This window comes from Strongylocentrotus purpuratus, unplaced genomic scaffold (assembly GCF_000002235.5).
Source record: "Strongylocentrotus purpuratus isolate Spur 01 unplaced genomic scaffold, Spur_5.0 spur5_scaffold_11, whole genome shotgun sequence".
In the NCBI taxonomy this organism is placed as follows: Eukaryota; Metazoa; Echinodermata; class Echinoidea; order Camarodonta; family Strongylocentrotidae; genus Strongylocentrotus; species Strongylocentrotus purpuratus.
The window spans coordinates 28,518,997-28,540,989 of NW_022145596.1; the positions used below are offsets into that span (position 1 = coordinate 28,518,997).

The window sequence follows — 21,993 nt, forward strand, 5'->3', positions numbered from 1 at the left end:
TTTTTGCTCTCTCGAGTACGGAAAAAAAATTCGCGGGCGGGCGCGGGCGCGACGTACTACGTGGGTACGGTACTTCATCGGAAAGAGATTTTTTCTTTTTTGTTTTGAGTATTGAAAACACCATCATGAAGAAAATATTGTAAACACGTACAAAACGCGTGCTGCTGTTGTGGGTTAACGATCAGTGGACAAATAAACTCTAATTTACATCTCTCAAATCATTACTTTTATTGAATAAACCAATCATGTTGACCTCCAGGAGTTTTGTCAAGAAAACCCGGAAAGGGGGAGTTATGAAGGTGGTGAGAGAGCACTATCTGAGAGACGACATCTGGTGTGGGTCTGCAGCTTGTACAAAGTGCCCGATCGACAAACCCGTTTTGGAGAAGGAGCCTGTGCCTGAAGTGGAAAACACATTGTGCAGTTACCCTCATTATCTCTTACTTGACACGAATGTAGTTTTACATCAGGTTAGTTTCTTAGTTTAGCCTTAAGCTTGGAAATTATACAGTATGGACTAATGGCAATGAACAGTTAGTTGGCACTTGAAATATTGCAATTCGCAATTGTGCAATGAATTATTCCTCCGGCCTAATTTTGCTGAAATATTAATTTTATTAGAGTCTATAGATTTTTATGTGAGAAATGACAGAAAAGGTTTTCATAAAAGGTTGATCGTTGAGGGTCCATTGGCATTGGTAGCAAGTCTTGGGTAAAATTAAAATTGATGAAATAAATAATAATGTTATTTTTTAGACGTTTAATACTTGCTAATTTTGCTGAACAAATTTTTCCTTTTTAATTTTAATTTTGTTTTTATTTGAGACAATCGCATGGCCCAATCGCATGGCCCAATCGCATAGGCCTGCAAACAATTCCAATCCTGAACTTATGAACATAGCTTTCTGTATATGGATCAAGTATAGTGAAGGTATTTTTGTTTGTTTACTCATAATCTTTAACTTTCCTCTATTTTTACAGGTGGATATACTTGAAGACAAAGCAATTAAAAATGTCATTCTCCTGCAAACAGTCCAGAAGGAGGTATACATTTCATCAGAAATATAAGTTACTACGTACCGGAAATGGAGGCCGTCGTGGGGGGGGGGGGGTAGATGGGTAATTGCGGATGAAGGATATGGTATATAATAAGGGTTTCATGGATATCTTTTTATGGATAAATGTTGAAGGTTTCTGAAATCAAATCAATATTTGCCCTCAAGTCTGGACCTTGTTTTTGTGTAGCCCTGCCTAGAATATAGAATGTAGGCTCATCATTTGATCATCAAAGTTGATGTATGTTTTCATTGCATTTAGTTTTAGTAATATATAGATTTGTATAAATTAGGTCATTCCATGAATGTTTACCCTCTTTTGCTCTTCAGGTTGTTTTGCTTGACACTGTTTAAAGATGAAGTTGAGTTCTGATCATGCGATTGCATTGTGAAAGAAACGGTGTGGAATCGACCAGAAAAGGTTGATCATCTAGCATATAAGAATTTGTGTGTATTGCATTTGCAAGGTTCTGGAATCATCAAAATGATAAGAAATTTGGCCAAGTCTTGGTAAAGTTACAAACACTGTACACAGAAAGATGTATATGGGACTACACGAACACGTGGCGTAACATTCCGTCCCGAGTTTTACGATGTTACATGACATATTTAGAATATGAAGGCATTTGAAGAGCCATGCTTTTCAGGGAGCATGTCTTATCTGATGTTCTTCCACACTTGCATAATAAGAATGAAAACGCTCACAAATTATTTTTCACCTCTTCCCAGAACTCGACCTTCTCTTTAATAGTAATAGTTCATTTATTTACATGAAATGCATGAATAAATTAATGTGAAATACAATTTGGGACTTTAATTTAACATATTCTTAATCCTTGACAGCTTGATGGAGTTTTGGTAATATCATCCTATCATTTTTCTTTCAGGTCAAACACAGGAGTTTGCCTTCCTACAAAAGGATACGAGACCTCATTGCAAATGAAACAAAAAGGTTCTATGTCTTTACCAACGAACATCATAGGTGAGAGTATGATTGTATATATTGATGTTATTCTTCAAAATGTATCGCTTTTTTGCCATTAGGTGGGGGGGGGGGGGGTGCACCAAAGTCAAAGCAAATATTAGATAGAAAATCGTTAGGGTATCCTGACAAAGAGTTGTCTGATTTCTACTTCTATTCTTCTGCTTGTCAAAGCCATTTTAGCATCTAGACAAGGGTTCTGCTGCCGACGGTGGGCGACTTGTGCAAGTTTGTGCCAAAGTATTTATATGGTGCAAGAAAAAATGATGATGCTGTGACTACTCGCAGCTAGTGGCTTCCTTGAACTGCTGCAATGTGGGCAGCTCGATGACATGACCCTGGGATTATTTTAAGCCTAATGGCTGTAATCAGTTCCACCTTTCCAATATGAAACCAGGAACCATCACGGCAGTAGGTCATTTGTTGGACCCTCATCCTGTTCTTGTGCACTGTGATATAAAGACAGATAAAGAATCATGTTGTTTTCTGGGCGTTGTGTTTATTCATGTCAATTTGGCTTTTTAATGCTGTCAAGCTAAATCTATGGAAGTAGATCCCCTTAAAGTATGTTACAGTTAATCATTTTTCTGATGTACATCTTTTTACTTTTTTTTGCATCTTCAGTATTTGTTTGGATGGATGACTCATGAATTATTGTTTTTATCATTTTATTGTATGATTGTATTAATGTTGTTGTGATTATTTTCTTCTCTTCAGAGATACATACATTGAGATCGAACCCAAGGAGTCTCCAAATGACTTCAATGACAGAGCCATTAGGAAGAGCCTTGCTTGGTATGATGAACATTTCAAAGATACTCCTATCAAGATCGTTCTGCTAACCAACGATATCGATAACAGGGAGAAGGCAAGGAATGAGGGTCGCGTTGCATACACAGGTAATCATTGTTGGTGTCGCATTTGTAAATATTGAGTGGTGGATCGTTTGATAATGTCTTCAAAGAAACATCCATCATTGTCGTTCTGCTGATCAATGATGTTGATTATAGGGACAGAGCTAGGAAAGAAGTTTGTATCAAATACACAGGTAATCATCATTGGTGTTGCACTGGTAGACATTCAGTGTTCAGTCATATGATGGAGCACCATCAATGGCAATGTCCCAGACGTATACAGGAGCTCACTATTATTATTATGATGATGATTGCAACTTTTGCAAGACACTTCTGTCAATGGGGACAGGGCTAGGTAGATGGTCATATATTGCGCATACAGGCAATGATTATTGCTATTGGTGTTGTACTTGTAGATATTCAGGGTTGGAATGTTTCATTTCTAAGATGCAGGTAATCATTGGTGCCATAAATGTATTTATTGAATGATAGATTCCATTGTCTGTTTGGAGCCTGAAGGGCATTAACTCATACTTTAACAAAAAGTTAATGCCCTTCTCGCTCCAAGCAGATATTTCAATCAATTCCTTCAGAGATGCCCCCATCAAATTGCTCGTTTGAATTCATGAATTTGATGACAATGGGGGAGGCATGCAAGGAAGTCACCAGTATTAATGAGAAAGACATTGGGATCTCATTCTCAGAACTCACTGACTTCAGAGATGATTTGTTTATGTTTACAGTCAATGAATATGTGAAAGCAATGGAAGGCAGACCTGAGTTGATGGACAGACTGGCACAGATTGAAACCAAGGAGAGGGAACGGAAGGCAGTAAGTCCTCAAGTTTTATCACGGAATGCACTTTATACTTGTTCTAAACACAACACATGAAGATAATGCTACACACTGACCCTGCAATAAGTAGTTTGTTCGCATACCGTACCTTCTAGCAATAAGCAATTATCTGTGAACAGTCTTACCCAAGTCAAAAGAGCATTTGATATTTCATTATTGGAAACAAACAAACAACAACAACAACACACAATTATTGTAACATTTAGCTTTAATAAGCTTACAAGCTTACAACCTTACAATTTAGAAGCCAAGCTTTCATCCACTCCTTTGGACATTGAATAATTACTTGGCTTGAGAAAATTCACAGGAGTGGATGTAAGATTGCTTCCTAAATTTTAAGGTCGGTAGAAGCTTAAACACCATGTTATAGCTACATTACCAATGAAAGTGTTCTGTATTTATATAGTAGTTCTTTTTATCAGAAAAAAATTACAATATCTTTAATGTCAAGTATTGTTTCTTTGGTTCTCCTTCATATCTACTATTTCTTTTGAAAAAGAATGATAGAACAAATATTACAATGTTGTCAGAAAATGTAATCCTGCAGATAGCTATCAGTCATTGCCTCAATGGTAAATCAGTGTATCTTACCCTTCTCATATGCTAGAACGATAGTGATATCACAGCTCCAGGTGGCAGGAACGTCCTCTACCCAGAGCACCTCAGCTCCTATGAGATCAACGCTGGCATTAAGCAGGGCAGATACAAGAAGGGCACCTTCAAAGCTAGCAGAGAGAACTTTAGAGAAGGCTACGTCAGTGTACAAGGGATGGAGAAAATGGTAAGAGTGAAATTATGGGGTTTAGAACTTATCAAGAGGGGCACCTCAGCTCATATGAGATCAAAGCTGGCATTAAGCAGGGCAGATACAAGAAAGGCACCTTCAAAGCGAGCAGAGAGAACTTTAGAGAAGGCTACGTCAGTGTACAAGGGATGGAGAAAATGGTACGTGTGAACTTGTGGGGTTTATAACTTATCGAGAGGGGGACTTTAAAAGTAAGCAGAGAGAACTTTAGAGAAAACTACAATGGTGTAGAAAAGATTGAGAAATTGTAAGAGTGTGAGCTTGTATGATTAATCACTGTAACTACAAAAGTGCACATTTAAAGCAAGTAGAATCCACCTTAGAGGAAGCCACTTCAGATTGCAAGGGATAATGAAAATGTGTCGAAAGAGTTTCATCAGTCCATAAATTTTGCCACCAATACTTTTTCATGAACTAAGTGGAGCTTACTCTTTGTAATTTCTTTGTTATGTAGGTCTTCATCAAAGGGCTAGCCAATCAAAACCGAGCCGTACAAGGTGACATTGTAGCAGTAGAAATGTTTGCAGAGTCTCAATGGACAGCCCCCTCTACAGTCATCGCAGAAGACAAGGGATCAAAAGAAGATGTTCTAGATGAGGTAACGTGGTTTTCTAAATTTTTTTTTTACAGTTTTCAAATTGTGTTCCCGCAGATTCAATCACGAGTTATTTCACTCTAAAGAGGAACATCTAGCATACAAATGGGCACTTCTCACAGTTTGTATGATTATGAAGATTGTTTTATTTGTTTCTTTGTTTGTTTTATTTATTCACCGTGTAAAATGATTGTTTACAGATAATAAAATTCAGTGGGTTACATCGAGATAGAATACATAGTAGGAACGGTGCATAAACAAAATATGTTTGAAGCACAACGTCCCTAAGATAACAAAGTTGGTAATTATTAGGTTTAGATAGAACATGGCTTAAAATAAGACATTCTATTTATATAGCACTTTTCATGAACATTTCTTTTATATGTGAAATGCATATTGTTTTCATATCCAGAAAGAACCAAGTGAAACGTCACATCCTCCTTCAAATAAAATTAACAAATCACAATTTATTGAGTATTTGAAATATTATGTGGGGTCATTTTTCCAAGGCCTATTATTCCACAGCAATTATAGAATGCACAAGAGAGTTATCATTTATTGATTTGTGGAATGTGAATTTATAATTCAATCAATGAAAAACTAAATTTAATGCTTCCAAAATTATGACATGATTCTGGTTCATGATAAGGATTATTTCATTTTACAGGATACTGACAACTCACACATTGGTCCCAAGAAGGGAGCCGTACCGACCTGTCGTATCGTTGGGATCATCCAACGTAATTGGCGGCCATTCTGTGGCGTGATCATGCCTGCTGCAGTCAAAGGGGTAAGGATCGTCAAGCTTCTTGGTATCATGGATTATTATCTATGTACAGGGTTATTTATCTTGTAATGGAATTAATAATAATAATAATATTCCGCTTTTATATAGCACTTAATACATCTGCAATGTCTCTATACTATTACCCTGGTAATTGGATTCAATGCTTGCCCGCAACACACTGTGCACAATCTCCACTCCCTGGGAAGTATTCCAGCTAGGGGTTGCTTGACACTCAAAAATTGATACCAATATTTAAACCACAGTGAAACTTCTGTAGAAATCACCTGGATGGAGAGACCAAACGTTTGTTGGAGTAGATATTCATTGATTTTAAAAACTAACTTTATTTTCATTATTGCAAAGTTGAAACTTTGATTCAACAATGTTATCAAAATTCAATGCTTGGAAACATTCGAAGTAATGATTATCATAAATTACAAAACGCTTGATGAATACAGCCCCGGCATAGCACCTGAAGAGCTCTCCGAACACTGCTGAGATGTGTGAGATCACAGTATGGACATGATTTGCACAAGCAGATAATGTCCCATGACATCTCACACATTTTCAGTGCCCGTGTTTTCATCTTCTCTTGAGTTCTTTCTCTTACTTCACTACCGTCAGGCTAAATGTATAATCTATTGCCTCACTCTAAACCCCGCGCATGGTTTCATTTTGATCACAAATGCAGCGATACAAAAATAAAGCAATGAGTCGCTTGTAAACAAAATAAGACGCCATTGTTTATTCAGCTGCACAACCCGCGGTATGTTCGGCGTTTCAAGAGGGAACAAATGCCGTCCTTAATATCATTCCGAGGGTTTTTCAATCGGAAAGTCTGGTTTCTTTGATTGTTAATTAACCCCTATCCTGTGTATTTACAAGCAAAAGATTTTAGTTATCAGAATCGGGTCATATCCCCTTTTGAATGGTTTGACATGCCATTACATTTTTTATAATTTGACAAATAATAGCTCTGCAATTATGTTCATTCTCTATGGGATGCTGTCTGCTTGGGCAGTATTGGTCCATATAGTGACGTCATTAAAACATTGTTATTTTTCTGGCGAATCTCTCGTATATCCCAGCTGCTATGGAGGTGGTTGTATTTGTATTTTTATAAATCACCCGATATGTAGTTGGCCTAAAACTTGTACGATGGCCATCTGTTAGCTTACCAGTTTCTAGTGATACATTAGTTGACATATTTGTGATTTTCTTTGAATTTAACCTTCAAGGCTGCACTTTTTATTTCTGTTGTGTGCTTGCTATTTGATATGCTTAACTCAGTAACATATTCTTAAATATCATCTACTTCTAACTGCCCTTGATTAGGCTTGATATACAGGTTTGACTATAGTAATATTTTGTGCTGAAAGCCAGAGGACCGAACCTGCTCATAGACTTTCTTTATAGAGTCTTGACGCCCTTCTGGCTTTCAGCACACGACACCATGCTTTTGTCTTAAGTTTTACATTACATGTTACACCAATGGAAAACAAATTTCTGTATTTTATATGAACAATAAAATCTTGAATCTTGAATCTTCATTAAACAAAAATATCTGATGGCATAGAGATTGTTAGCATGAGATATTTGATGATAAAAGTGATAAAGGGCATGAGCTTACTTTTTATGGCTCTGCTCAAAATATTGTGTGGTTTGAGAAATTCATTTTTTGTATGCATGTACATCCCTTATATTCCATGACATATATTGTAGAAGGGAAATGAAATTTCAATAAATACAGGATCATGCTATATCTCTTAGTGGAATAATTCTTTAAAAGTTTGAATATTCATATGTCCATTTCATTTGTTTAGTCTTACAATACTGAGGAATTTTTAAATATTTTTTTATAACCAAGGATTCATGATGGTAATGATAAGGCAATGAAGCAGTCAAGGAATTTCTTCCTACCAGGTATCCATTTACTTTACCTGGGTGGAGAATGGCAAATTTAGAAATGATTAATTAAAGCAATGAATACTATGACGGTGATCTTGTCTGTCTTGATTCAGGGCACCAAGCATCTGTTCATGGCAGCTGAACGACTCATACCCAAGATACGTATCGAGACACAGCAGTATGAGACGTTGGCGGGAAATAGGATAATAGTCAGCATAGACTCGTGGCCTAGAGACTCAAGATATCCTCTAGTAAGTATTCATTTCATATCAAGATTCTAAGGTGGTTGAGAAATTTTGGGTCATTAGGTCAAAGGTCAAGGGTCACATCAGTTATTTTATGGTGATTTGAGAGACAGGAGTATGAGACCGTTCCAAGAAATAGGATTATAGTCAGCATAGACTCATGGCCTAGAGACTCAAGATATCCTCTAGTAAGTATTTATTTCATATCAATATTCTAAATGTGGTTGAGAGAATTTGTGTCATAAGTAGGGTTCAAAGGTCAAGGGTCACATCAGTTATTTGATGGTGACTTGAGAGACAGTAGTGTGAGACCTTCACGGGTGATAAGATCTAGTCACCATAGATTCCTGGCCTAGAGACCCTTAGTATCCGCTGGTAAGTGTTCATAGCATCATAATCTGCTAAGGGGGCCCGTGATGTCAGACGTCAAAGGTCCCTGAGGTTAATGAACATGGACGAATCTCCAAAGCTCTGCAGTGCATAAGATAATACATGTATTAAACTTACATAATGAGGGGAATAAGAATGACTTTTATTGAATATTGTGTCAGATTAATCTACATATATGAAAGGATACATATGCCATATGTTTGAATATCTTATCCAATATTTTCAATGACTTGTAGTGTAGATATCGTACTGGAATTGAGGCCATTGCACACATCTTTCCTCACAATTTTCCAATTAGAATCAAGAAATGAGAAAGTTCAGAGGCAAATTTTGCAGGCCAGTTTTAATATGTGCATGGCCTAATGTCAAAAGAGAAGATTACACCATTACACAACTACATTGTCAACAGAGTTTTTATTTTGTGTTGAGTCTAGTGTCATAATATTGATATATTTTCTTTTGTTTGATACAGGGTCACTTTGTGCGTAATCTTGGGGCCATTGGAGACAAAGACACTGAGAATGAGGTGTTATTATTGGAACACGATGTACCCCATCTTCCTTTCTCTGAGGCTGTTCTAAGTTTCTTGCCAAAACTGCCATGGACCATCACAAAAGAGGTATGCCGATCCAAATTATTCATTATTTCTACCATTGTGATCTATCTGTTTGTATTTATATTTTTATTTAAAATCCAACCTCAAGTTTTGGTTGCAATTCAATCGTTCGTTAGTATGAAGAATATCAAGGAGTACATCATCTAGATAAGAAAATCCTTATTTAGCCAACTGATTGTCTCGTCATCGAGTTCTCAAAGTCCAGAAGCACCGTGAGGGGATTTGTAGATAGGACAATCATCTATGACGTGATCCATAGTTTGGATCTTTCCACAGGCACAGTTTGGCGATGGATCAGTTCCAATTTTATGCAGAAAATATTGTGTACGGCCAACTCCAGTTCTGATACAGTTGAGGTTGACCCAGGCTTTTCTTGAGAGGTCACTGCCACTTGGTTTTGCATAGGGCTCTGGGATGAACTCCTTCAAGTAGGTGGTAGATGAATTCCACAGGTCTGACCAGCGTTTTGGAATAAAGAAATACATCAAAAAAATAGAAGATTTGATTTCCATCTGCATTCCTACATCATGTTTCTGTTATTAGATAATTTTGAAAGACAGTGGGATCTCACCCAGTAATGTGTATGAACAGGACTCAAGAAAGTTTGTCCAGGTTTAAGACTGTCTGGTCTTAGGTAAGGACAGTCTTAAGCTTAGGGTGAACATTTCCAAATAATATTTTCTAAAACAATATGTTCTTAAACAAAGGCTAAATGTGTTTTTTAGCCTATCTTTGTCGTCAAGACTATTCCTGCACTTGACAGTAGGACTATTGCTCAAAATCATCTTCAGTAGGACTGTGAAATACATGCTCTAGATCCCTTTCTTGCTGGCGATGTAGGACGAAACAGTGAGAGAGGACCTGAGGCATGTAGACATCTGCAGTGTAGATCCTCCTGGCTGTACAGATATTGATGATGCTCTTCACTATAAACCCTTGGAAAATGGCAATGCAGAGGTGAGTTCTGGAGTCTCTTCTGGACATTGTATCTTGTACACCACATGTAAAGAGTTTTCAGATATTTTTAGAAGTCATTAGAGTTTAAAAAAACATGCTGAACACATGTATGATATTGCTTTGGGCCCAAAGATTTTCAAACCTTGTTTAACATGTTTAACATCAAATTCTTGGACTCATGACTTAAAATGGAGCCTAAAGTAAGCCAAACTCATAAGAAAACGTGTATATCAAAATATTGTTCAAGATTTGTTTACTTTTATTCTCTTTCTATACTTATGAATGATCCTTCATACATGTGTTTCCAATTCTATGAAATCTGACATGGCAGCAGTTGCTCTGCTCTCAATTCTAAAACTAGTTGAATCCCTAAATTCAATTTTCAACCAAACTCTGACCTGAACTTAACGAAAACTCAATCGATCTGACATGTAATCCATGCATGCCCCTATATATTTGATAAAGTAAAGCCTAGAGCAACTATCTGATCGCCATTTTTCTAGGTCGAATACAACATCATAATCTGTGTGAAAGTGAAATTTTGCCATATATTTTATTTTTCTAAGGTTGGTGTTCATATTGCTGATGTGAGTCACTTCATCAAGCCAGGTAATGCATTAGACACAGAAGCCTGTAGCAGAGGTACAACAGTATATTTGGTTGACAGAGTAAGTAATTGTGTTCCTAGCAGTTCAAACTTTATCTGGAATGGCGTTTGAGGGGTTATTAAACTTTTCCCTTGACGGTCTGGATGTGATTTCCGTGAAAGCTTAAAGGTCACAAACATGGGATGCCATTCGCGCACAAAATTATTTCGGTCATTTGCATACGTCAAATGAAGTAGAGCAATGTACTGTTAATTGCTGGAATGCAAGAAGTAACTCAAACATTATTCAATTTTGTTTCAGACACAGTCAACTTAATCCTAAAATTTCAAGTAATGACACTTGTAATACTGAGGAAAATGAGGGTTGTTTTAAGTCTCTGTATCTGATCTAAGTGGAATCGTTGCAAGTTTTAAAAACAAGAAACAGAGCCTTCCTCCATTGCGGTCCAGATGTGATCTGCAGTCTGGACTTTGAGAAGCCTTGATTTAAATGTTCACACATGGAGATGATGCCTCAAGCCTAGATCTCTGCTTTAGAATTATTATTAATTTCTATTTATTTATTGTTTTTCTATTGAGAATAGACATGGTACCAGACTTACTGAGTTCCAATCTGTGTTCTCTTAGAGGTGGTGTGGAGAGACTTAAGTTCTCAAACACTCTTGGATTAATTTTCTGCCTTATTAATATCAGTATTATTATTATTGTTTATCATTTATTATTGTTATTATTATTGTTTATTCATTTACTGTTTTGTTATAGAGGATAGACATGGTACCGGACCTACTGAGTTCCAACCTGTGTTCTCTGAGGGGCGGTGTGGAGAGGTTTGCCTTCTCCACTCTCTGGGAGATGACGCCTGAAGCTGAGATTGTCAATGTCAGGTTCACCAAGAGCATCATCAAATCAAGGGTAAGAGGCCAGGGGGGATTCCCCCTTTTCATGAAATAATAATAATAATGATAATATTCTGCTTTTATATAGTGCTTAATACATCTATGATGTTTAAAGTGCTTTACAGATATACTATTACCTTGGTCATTGGATTCAATACTTGCCCGTACACACTTTGTGCACAATCTCCACTCCCTGGGGAGCATTCCAGCCAGGCTTTACTTGACGCTCAAAAACTGTTTGACCAACAATGACGGTCGCATCCTAGCGCGTACCCATTTAACACCTGGGTGGAGAGTAGCAAGTACAGGTTAATATCTAGCCAAAGGGTATTAGTGCTGTGTCGGGATTCGAAACCTCAACCTCCGTATCTCCAGTCAAGTGCCCTAAACCACTCTGCCACGACACTCCTGATGAAAGCATCTGTTTAGCACAATCAAGAGTTGTGCCTAGAAACATTGATATATTAACCCATTGACTAGTGAATCCTCACAGTGCCCATAGGTTTGATACAGGAATAACTCTGTTCCAGTAGGCAATGGTTATAGGCTCGTTCAGATATGATGTGGTAAAACCTTAACGTTCATTTTACAACATGTTAATGAATGGCAACTTTGCGCAAAAAAGATCCTACATGTATTTACTGAGCGTTGAGGTATTAGGTTTTAAAAATGTGAAGCGTGTTACATTTCCTGCATCATTATACAAAAAATCTGCTGCGCTTTACTGCATCATATCTTAGCTAGGCTTTAGTCAGGTTTTGAGCACGCTATAGAACGTGATTGCCCATTGTAAATTTATTTCGAATACTATTCCAACTTCGTTTTAGTATTTTGCATGATTGTGTAATGATCACTACTCCTTTTATATTATCACCATCTTAATCTGGGCTCCGTCTTATAAAGAGTTGATATTAATCAAAACTTATTTGCGATCAATTTGGATCAATCACAACTCTTTATAAGACAGGGCCCTGAACTCCTTACTTTGATTTGCTCATGTTAGGTAGTCAAGTTTGAAGGTTAAGAAAAATGTGATTCCCCATAGAAATAAACTATCCATATGTATCATCTTTATTAAACTTGGTCTTCTATCTCACCTCTCCGCAATTCTTCTGCATTTGTTCTTTTGATTCTCTACAACATAACCGTTTTGATTCCTCTCTGTAGGCAGCGTACACGTACGAACAAGCACAGAACAAGATCGATGACAAATCACAGAATGATGCTCTTGCAATCGGTCTAAGAGGACTCCTTAAGATGGCCAAGATTCTCAAGCAAAAGAGAACTGATAATGGGTAAACGGATTCAATATATCATGCTAGAGAATAATTTCCTCCTCTGTAATGAAGCCTGTATAAATTCTGTATGTCCCCCTCTCTGTATATGTTTTGTTTTTCTTCTTGTTTCATCCATTAATTTCTCTCACTCATTTTGTATAATTGTTCCTTCTCTTAATATATTTCATAAAATAGATCATTTCCGTAATGTAATTGAATGTAATGCACAAACCTTTGTCAAGTGCCTCTTTACAAATGATTTCATTCACCTGTTACAAATACATTTATTTCAATACTGGTAGTCAGAATGTGAATTGCATATTAATTGTTGCTAGGTAGGATAAACATTATGGTCTGTCCTACCTAACACATGTCATATATGCAATTCACATTCTGACTATTGAAATACAATTATACGTAACAGGTAAATGAAATAATTTGTAAAGAGGCACTTGACAATGATTTGTGCACTAAGTTTGATTACATTACGAAAACAGTCCATTCTTTGAATTGTATTAAAGCCACACTGTACTACTTCTAGCTACTTATGTTACTTGAGTGCTGAGTTAATGAGATAGCCACCTGTCAGTGACCTCGCTGTGTGGTCTAATCCCTCCTTTCCAAAGTAGTGGAGATAAGCTTTAATACATTTCATAGAATTATTTTTGAAAAATCATTTTTTCTTGACACCTTCAATACATGCACAAGTTGACTTGTTATACAATCATGTACTCCTGATACTATCATGAATGTGACTTTCTCTCCCTCCCTGCTCCTCTCTGTCCCTTCTCCTCCAATCCTCTTCTTTCCATCTTTCTTTCTTCCTAACCTAATTTGTATGCATTGCTTCATATTACATGAATTTTTATTTTCACTCTTGAAAGGATCTCGCTTCAAGCTAATGCTTAAAACGACCCCTTTCTGTATATACCATGTCATATCATACATTTTAAGTTCTAAGATTGTAAATGTATATAAATAATTATCAAATCTTTCCCTCTGCAGAGCTCTGACGTTAGCATCATCTGAGATCCGTTTCAGCATGGACAGTGAGACCCATGATCCTATTGAAGTAGAGAGGAAAGTCATGAGGTGAGTCAGTCAACCTTGTTTAGTACTAAAGGCGTTAATATACAAATAATACACAGCAGTGAGGGCATTAGTAAGAATTACCCACACAAGGTATCTTTGGAAAAGTCTAACCCGCCCGAGGCGATAGCCGAGGGCGGGTTAGACTTTTTCAAAGGTACCGAGTGTGGGTAATGTTACTAATGCCCGAACAAAATGATGTGTATTATTTGTTTTATAAAATTATGACGTGGATCCTTGTTATTTGATAAATCAACCTCATCTCAAGAATGAGATCTAGACTAGGTCTACATCTAAGAGTACGATCTAGACTAGTCTAGATCACTACATTTCTAGATCTAAGTAGAGATTCTAGATCTAGAACTCATTGTTTTTTATCTTACTTTTTTAGTCTTACCTTTTATATCATCAGGATCATCCATCATAAACTTGTAAATCAATGCAACAGGTCATAGAAAAACTTGAAATTGAAACTCCAACTGGAACAATGAACGTCTAGACTCGAGTCTACGTAGAACTTGAAGTAGGCCTAGCCTCTAGGCCTAACTTAGAACCCGAACCAGCGAGGTAAAACTAAAAATGTCATTCCAAAGTGCAACTTCCAAACAGCGATAATGTACATCATGACATGTAGAATTGTTTAAAAAGCTGAAATAGTCAAAGTCAAACTCAAGTCAAAGCCAAACATATGTACATGTAGATCTAGGCCTAGCCTACACAAAGTCTTGTCTTGAAGTTGAACATTTAATTATTATAAATGTTCACCACACAATCGTGGATTTGAAAAGTATTTGATGTCGTTGAAAGGTCCTGGTGTACCTTCTCCTGCGAAAGCGAAAAAGATAGTTGTTGATGGGAATTCACATGAACATCTACATTATCTGAGTCACGATCCGGAACTACTATTTCAAGCGGCTGTCTGGTCGTGTGCATGGAATAGGCGCGATTAGGCCTGCTTGGACCAGGTCCAGGACCAGGATCTGGAACCGATTGAGTTGCACTAGGCAAAGTGATGTTTCTTTTCTCGTAGAGATGACTCCCAAGATGTGAGGACATTTGTTTCTTCCGCTCGTGGCTAGTGTTACAGTAATTCCTGAGTGACTGCTCACTGTGGTGACCACTCACTGATTGAATGTCTCGAGACTCGAAACCGGCTCTATCCAGGGTCGTGATGCATGTTGCTCTTAAGCAGTGGTTTGTGTACAACTTTGAGCATCCAGCTTTCTGGGAAATTTGTTTCATCTTATTTCCCATTGTGTTTTTGCCAACTGGAGCATTGCAGTACCAGTTGTCACCATCTTCTGGCTTCTTTGCTTTTGGTTTCTGCCATAGAAAAGGGCAATCTTTGTTCAGCTTCGATACAAACTGCATGAAACTCTCAACTGGACACTTTGAACTTCCAGGTATTTCGTACATCACTCCGTTGTTCGACACCTCATCATCATCCTCACGATTGTTCTTTGTCAATTGATCTCTTTTAGTGATGTATCGAAGTCCGTCTTCATCTGTCTCAAGTCGAAAATCGTCTGGCTTAAGTTCTCGAAGATTTTCTCGACCACGATTACAGAAATATGTCATAAAATCGACGAAGACTTTGTTCTGTAATCCAGCTGGCGTGTCACAATCGAGCACCGACGAGTTTTGTATGATTTCCATGTCACTAGATGAGATCGCGGGTTTGTGCTTGGTGGAACCTTTGCCTTCCTTCTTGAGCTTCACTAAGACGGCTTTAAACATTCTCACACTTTGTGAGAATGTTGCCTTGTCACGAATATCAAAGTTATGCAAGTCCAAAAAGTGTCTCTGTACACCATACCTGATCACTTGCATCGTTTTCTTGCTGTACCACGATCCATCTTCGCGACGGAGACTTGAATAGAACGTGCACAAAACGTCATCCAGTCGAAGCCTGTCGGTTGTGATTTCACCCAATTCAATTTGTTTCAGGCCCAAAAAAGCTTCAAATTTCGCAAAGCCAAACTTTATGCTCTTCTTGGTACTAGCAGAATCAGTCCCATTCAATAACTCTTGCATTTGTGCAGTTGAAAGAATTTCAAAAGTAGGCACTTTAAATGCCGCGGCAGCCATTCTCGCGAGTAAAAGTAAAACGATGAAATCTCAATGGTTACGATAGCAACAACAAGATGTGGTAATGACCGGTCATTACCACTGGGTAATGACCGGTCGTTACCCAAATTACGCGTTAGGCAAAATAAATGCCTGGTCACGTGTATGCTTTCAACCAATCATTTGATTAGGATCTACGTCATCATTTTATAACATTGGCTACCCATCCTGTCCTGTATCCAGTTTAAAGTACTTTTATTAAAGATAAAGTTGAGTTCTGGTCATGCGATTGCATTGTGAAAGAAACGTTGTGGAATCGATCAGAAAAGGTTGGTCATCTAGCATATAAGTATTGGTGTGTACTGCAAGGTTCTGGAATCATCAAAATGATAACAAATTTGGCCCAGTCTTCGTAAAGTTACAAGCACTGTACACAGAAAGATGTATATGGGACTATGCACACGTGCGCGACACGTGCGTTTATCTCTCACAGTCCAATAGATAAACTAATTTACCAAATATATCAATTAGTAGGTGGTTTCCCGGCAAAATTGTTATCATCATGTAGTAGTCAAAACATATTCTTTCACATAATTGGTAATAAAGAGCTTCCATTTCATTTTTTGAAATTGGGGCGTTTCCAATACTGGTCTTTACCTTTAACTTAACTCATCACTGTTTCCATCAGTCTGCTCCATCATATCTCATTGAATTGTTCATACAGTATAAACCGTAAAGAATGTTGTGAACTAGTAAAAAGTCTTTATTTTGTGTTCCACAAACTATGACAAAATCTGACATTGAAAAGTCATTTTCATATTCACTGTTTTATGGAATAACTTGCTGGAATACATTAGAAATGTAGAAACATACAAAATGTTCAGAAGTAATTTGAAAACATTTAATTTACCGCTTTGTAAAACCTCACAACTATGAACCCAGTGCACCATTTTCACTCCTTCTGTATTATGTACTGTAAAGGGCATAGAGACATGCAATCATACATACATGTATGTGTTATGTGCTATACAAAACATTAAATTATTATTATTATTATTATTATTATTAAAGGCAAAATGAGAAAAGAGGACTACATGATGTATGGGGATCACATCTTATCTGCCTTAGATTTTGTAAGGAAATTTAACTCTTCAAATTTCCTTCAATCAAAACTGTGTCACATTGGCTGTGTCTCCTTTGAGTCAGATTCTAAACTTAATTCGCAACCATTGTTTTTCAAAATATAAGAGCCTACAATGTTTAAGAGCAGACCTCATTTATGCTGCTCCCTCTCAGGATAATTCTTGTTTAGCTTGACTGTAAGATTGATATTTTCTACCTACTTTTTTTTTCTTCCCTATTTCAGGGAAACCAACTCGATGGTTGAGGAGTTCATGTTGCTAGCCAACGTCTCTGTAGCTCAGAGGATCAGACAGGAGTTTCCTCAGAGTGCATGCCTCAGAAGGCATCCTGTACCTCCGCTATCAAACTTTGAACCTATCATCAAAGTGGCCCTCACAAGGGTAGGTCAACTTTTTCTTCTTCTTTGGTGCAGTCTGCTTCCTTCAATCTTGAAGATTCTTGCAGAACTTTGGTGTAGTGTGTGTCACAAGGGTAGGGTGCATGTGCCAATAATTAACAAGGTGCAAGTAAAAGCAGCATTGGATCTAGCTGCTGCAGCCTCACAGATGGAGACGAAAGGCTTTGACAGATGGAACTGTCACGACATTGGCTGGGAGGGTGTTCCATGTCCTCACAGTTCTGGTGCAAATGCAATCTTTTCTTTAATAGCACTTTCTTTATATATTTCTTTTGTTTTACATACATTCAAACCTGTCGAGGTACTAGTAAACAGAAACAGTGGCTATTGTAGAAAGAGTTTTTTTAATGGTTCTACAAGACACATTCCTTTCTTGAGGGAGACAAAAAACGTGGCTGCCATAGACATGTGGCCTTTAACGAATCCATCCCACTGGCTGTCTGCCCTATTAGAACAGAGAAAACGGAAGACTTCATGCACGAAACGGAGTTTGTTGCTACGGCAGGCAGCCAGTGAACAAAAATTTGTTTGACAAAATTATGGAAATTTAATCATTACTTTAAACAAACAGAACTTTGTTATTCCTGGCTCATTTTTCCTGATTTAGGTGTCGTATGAAAGGGCAGAAAATGAACTTTCTGAAAATGTGATTTTCTCTTTAAAATTCAGATACCATTTGCCAAATGACTTTTTATTACCTGTCTTCAAATTGTTTTTAATCACCCATGCATGAAATATGCATCATATGAGTTGCATCAAATGGAAGAGGAGGATTTAAGCTTTACAAATATGTGTCATCATGTACTATATATAATTGTGATTAAGTTATGATAACACATGGATAATTCTCGGTTTCGTTTTTTCTGGGACGCACTGTATAGATATCAACCCATTACCTTCATTTCTCCTTCTGTTTTTGACAGGGCTTTGAACTTCAAGTGGACAGTGGTAAAGCACTTGCTGATTCCCTGGACAAGGCCAATATTCCTTCCATTCCATTCTTCAACCAGTTACTGCGGATGATGACGACACGGTGCATGACCCAAGCACTCTACTTCAGCAGTGGTATGCTACCTGAGGATGAGTACCTCCATTTTGGCTTGGCCTCACCGATCTACACTCACTTCACCTCTCCTATTAGAAGGTATTCAGTCACCAATGTCATTTTCATTATCAATATGATTATAATCGTTTTCGTCATAATCATCATCTCCATCACCTTTAGCATCCATCTCAATCATTATTCTTATCCTCATCCTCCTTCCACCATCATTACTATTATTTGCATCTGCATCATTATCCCCTTTATAAGTTAACATACTCCCCATCATCAAAGCTCATCATTTTCATCATCACCACTCTCATTATCATGATCTTCATCATCACCACTCGCATTATCATGGTCTTCATCATCACCACTCTCATTATCATGATCTTCATCATCACCACTCTCATTATCATGATCTTCATCATCACCACTCTCATTATCATGATCTTCATCATCACCACTCTCATTATCATGATCTTCATCATCACCACTCTCATTATCATGATCTTCATCATCACCACTCTCATTATCATGATCTTCATCATCACCACTCTCATTATCATGGTCTTCATCATCACCACTCTCATTATCATGATCTTCATCATCACCACTCTCATTATCATGATCTTCATCATCACCACTCTCATTATCATGATCTTCATCATCACCACTCTCATTATCATGATCTTCATCATCTACATTGCCATTTTCATTGTTATCATCTTTGCTACTGCTTTATTTACCATCATAGCTATTAATGTACCGGTAATTGTTTCTCATTTTTCCTTCTTTATCTTCTTGGTCTCCCTATTTCTTCATGCTGGTCATTTTTATAATTTTTATCTCTTACTCATTCTCCTCTTCTGTTAATAGTTGATTTTTAATGGAAGGCATCTACTTCCATACATTCTATGTATATGTATATTCATATGTACATGTGTATACATACTATTTGTCTTCTTGCTGGAATGTCATTAACCCCTTGTAAAAGGATAAATGCTAACTTTAAGAAATGATGATGATGATGATAACCCATAGTCTATCAATCCAGCATGAACAAAGAAGCAGTGATTAAACAGATGCTTGTGTGATTGTTTAGGTACTCTGATGTGATCGTCCATCGGATGTTGGCCGTTGCTATCTCTGCTGATGCCTGCTTCCCAGAACTCCTGGATAAGGCCAAAATTCAGGTGAATATACAACATGCTTGGTATCAATAATAATAAAACTATTCCGCTTTTATATAGCGCTTAAAGAGAAGGTTGAGTTCTGGGAAGAGGTGAAAATTACTTTGTGAGTGTTATCATTGTTATTATGCACGTGAGGAAGAACTTCAGATAAAACATGTTCCCTGAAAAGCATGGCTCTTCAAATGCCTTCATATTCTAAATATGTCATGTAACATTGTAAAACTCTGGACGGAATGTTACGCCACGTGTTTGTGTAGTCCCATATACATCTTTCTGTGTACAGTGTTTGTAACTTTACCAAGACTTGGCCAAATTTCTTATCATTTTGATGATTCCAGAACCTTGCAATACACACAAATACTTATATGCTAGATGATCAACCTTTTCTGGTTGATTCCACACCATTTCTTTCACAATGCTATCGCATGACTAGAACTCAACTTCATCTTTAATACATCTATGATGTTTCTAAGCGCTTTACAGATATACTATTACCCCGGTCATTGGACAATCTCAACTACTTGGGGAGTATTCCAGCCAGGCGTTACTTGACGCTCAAAAACTGTTTGACCTACAATGACGGTCGCATCCTACCTGGTACCCATTTAACGCCTGGGTGGAGAGGAGCAAGTGCAGGTTAATATCTTGCCAAAGGATATTAGTGCTTGTTTGCTACAAACCATCTGAGGAAGAAACCGAGCATGGAAAATAACATACTGCAATTGGATCCAATGGATTTTTTTTTCAACCTCTCACTATCTGTTTCACTCATTTTTCTCCTTTTACCAAAACTGACATGAAGCCTGTGTTGACTTGCCCTCTAAAATTGTTCTCTTGTTTATGATATGGTAATACTCAAATAAATCGCAACACCAAGTGTGTGCTCCTTTTTTAATAATAATACAAAATAATAATAAAAACGTTAATTATAAAGCGCTTACCAGAGAAGGCATTTGTTTTCAAAGTTTAGTAAGACTAGTCACCCAAAGAATCATAAGTGTTTTGTATTGATGCAAAATTCACATCATTGCGAAGGGGAAGCCTTACTGATCAAATATAACATCTTCCCTCTTCAAAATATGTTTGGGACCCACAGTAATCATCTCTCAAAAATGTTAATTTTGAGATCCAGAATTTCTGCCTTTAGTGGTCTTCCTTAGAGCATCAAGATTAAGGACGTCACATGCGAGACAGAGCTAGCCACAAAATTGCATTTCACGCCTTTCCATGATATCTATGATTTTTCAGCAAATTATTCAGGTTTTTCAAGAGAATTTTTTTCCATTCATATATAATTTGTCCATAATTATCTGTTGTCGTGAATTTTCTTTGGGTTACTTCAGTTAAGCAATTGTTATTTACTTCTGACAGGTGTCAACTATTGCTTACCCCTTAGAAGTTAGAATTCTCTTTCTAATTAACTCCATTCTTTTCTGTGTGTAGGAGATCTGTGACAATCTGAATTATCGTCATCGGATGGCTCAGTATGCAGGGAGAGCTTCAGTGGATTTACATACTCAGGTAGGAATGTATTCCTCTCTTCCTGTGTGAACACACCCATGACTGTGTGAACGCATCCATGACTGTATGAATGCATCCATGACTGTGTGAACGCATCCATGACTGTGAACGCATCCATGACTGTGTGAATACATCCATGACTGTGTGAATGTATCCATGACTGTGTGAACACACCCATGACTGTGTGAACGCATCCATGACTGTGTGAACACACCCATGACTGTGTGAACACACCCATGACTGTGCGAACGCATCCATGACTGTATGAATGCATCCATGACTGTGTGAACGCATCCATGACTGTGTGAACGCATCCATGACTGTGTGAACGCATCCATGACTGTGTGAACACACCCATGACTGTGTGAACGCATCCATGACTGTGTGAATGTATCCATGACTGTGTGAACACACCCATGACTGTGAACGCATCCATGACTGTGTGAACGCATCCATGACTGTGTGAACGCATCCATGACTGTGTGAACACACCCATGACTGTGTGAACGCATCCATGACTGTGAACACACCCATGACTGTGTGAACACATCCATGACTGTGTGAACTCATCCATGACTGTGTGAACGCATCCATGACTGTGTGAACACACCCATGACTGTGTGAAAGCATCCATGACTGTGTGAATGTATCCTTGTGTGTGTGTTTGTATGTTCAATTTGGTTTTTACTGACGTGTATCAATCTACGT

At 37.6% G+C, this 21,993-nt stretch overlaps 1 protein-coding gene across 1 annotated transcript; it reads left to right on the forward strand.

Annotated features, from left to right (window-relative positions):
• The first annotated feature begins 119 nt into the window (after positions 1 to 119).
• LOC582280 (exosome complex exonuclease RRP44) lies at positions 120 to 21,332 on the forward strand. Its single transcript, XM_030981112.1, has 19 exons — positions 120 to 470; positions 982 to 1,044; positions 1,943 to 2,037; positions 2,755 to 2,936; positions 3,635 to 3,723; positions 4,355 to 4,528; positions 5,007 to 5,150; positions 5,815 to 5,937; positions 7,956 to 8,093; positions 8,950 to 9,096; positions 9,934 to 10,050; positions 10,617 to 10,718; positions 11,420 to 11,569; positions 12,721 to 12,848; positions 13,836 to 13,922; positions 17,353 to 17,509; positions 18,450 to 18,670; positions 19,674 to 19,764; positions 21,208 to 21,332. The coding sequence occupies exons 1-19, from the start codon at positions 246 to 248 to the stop codon at positions 21,313 to 21,315; spliced, it is 2,541 nt and encodes an 846-aa protein (XP_030836972.1). The 5' UTR covers positions 120 to 245; the 3' UTR covers positions 21,316 to 21,332.
• Positions 21,333 to 21,993: the final 661 nt, after the last annotated feature.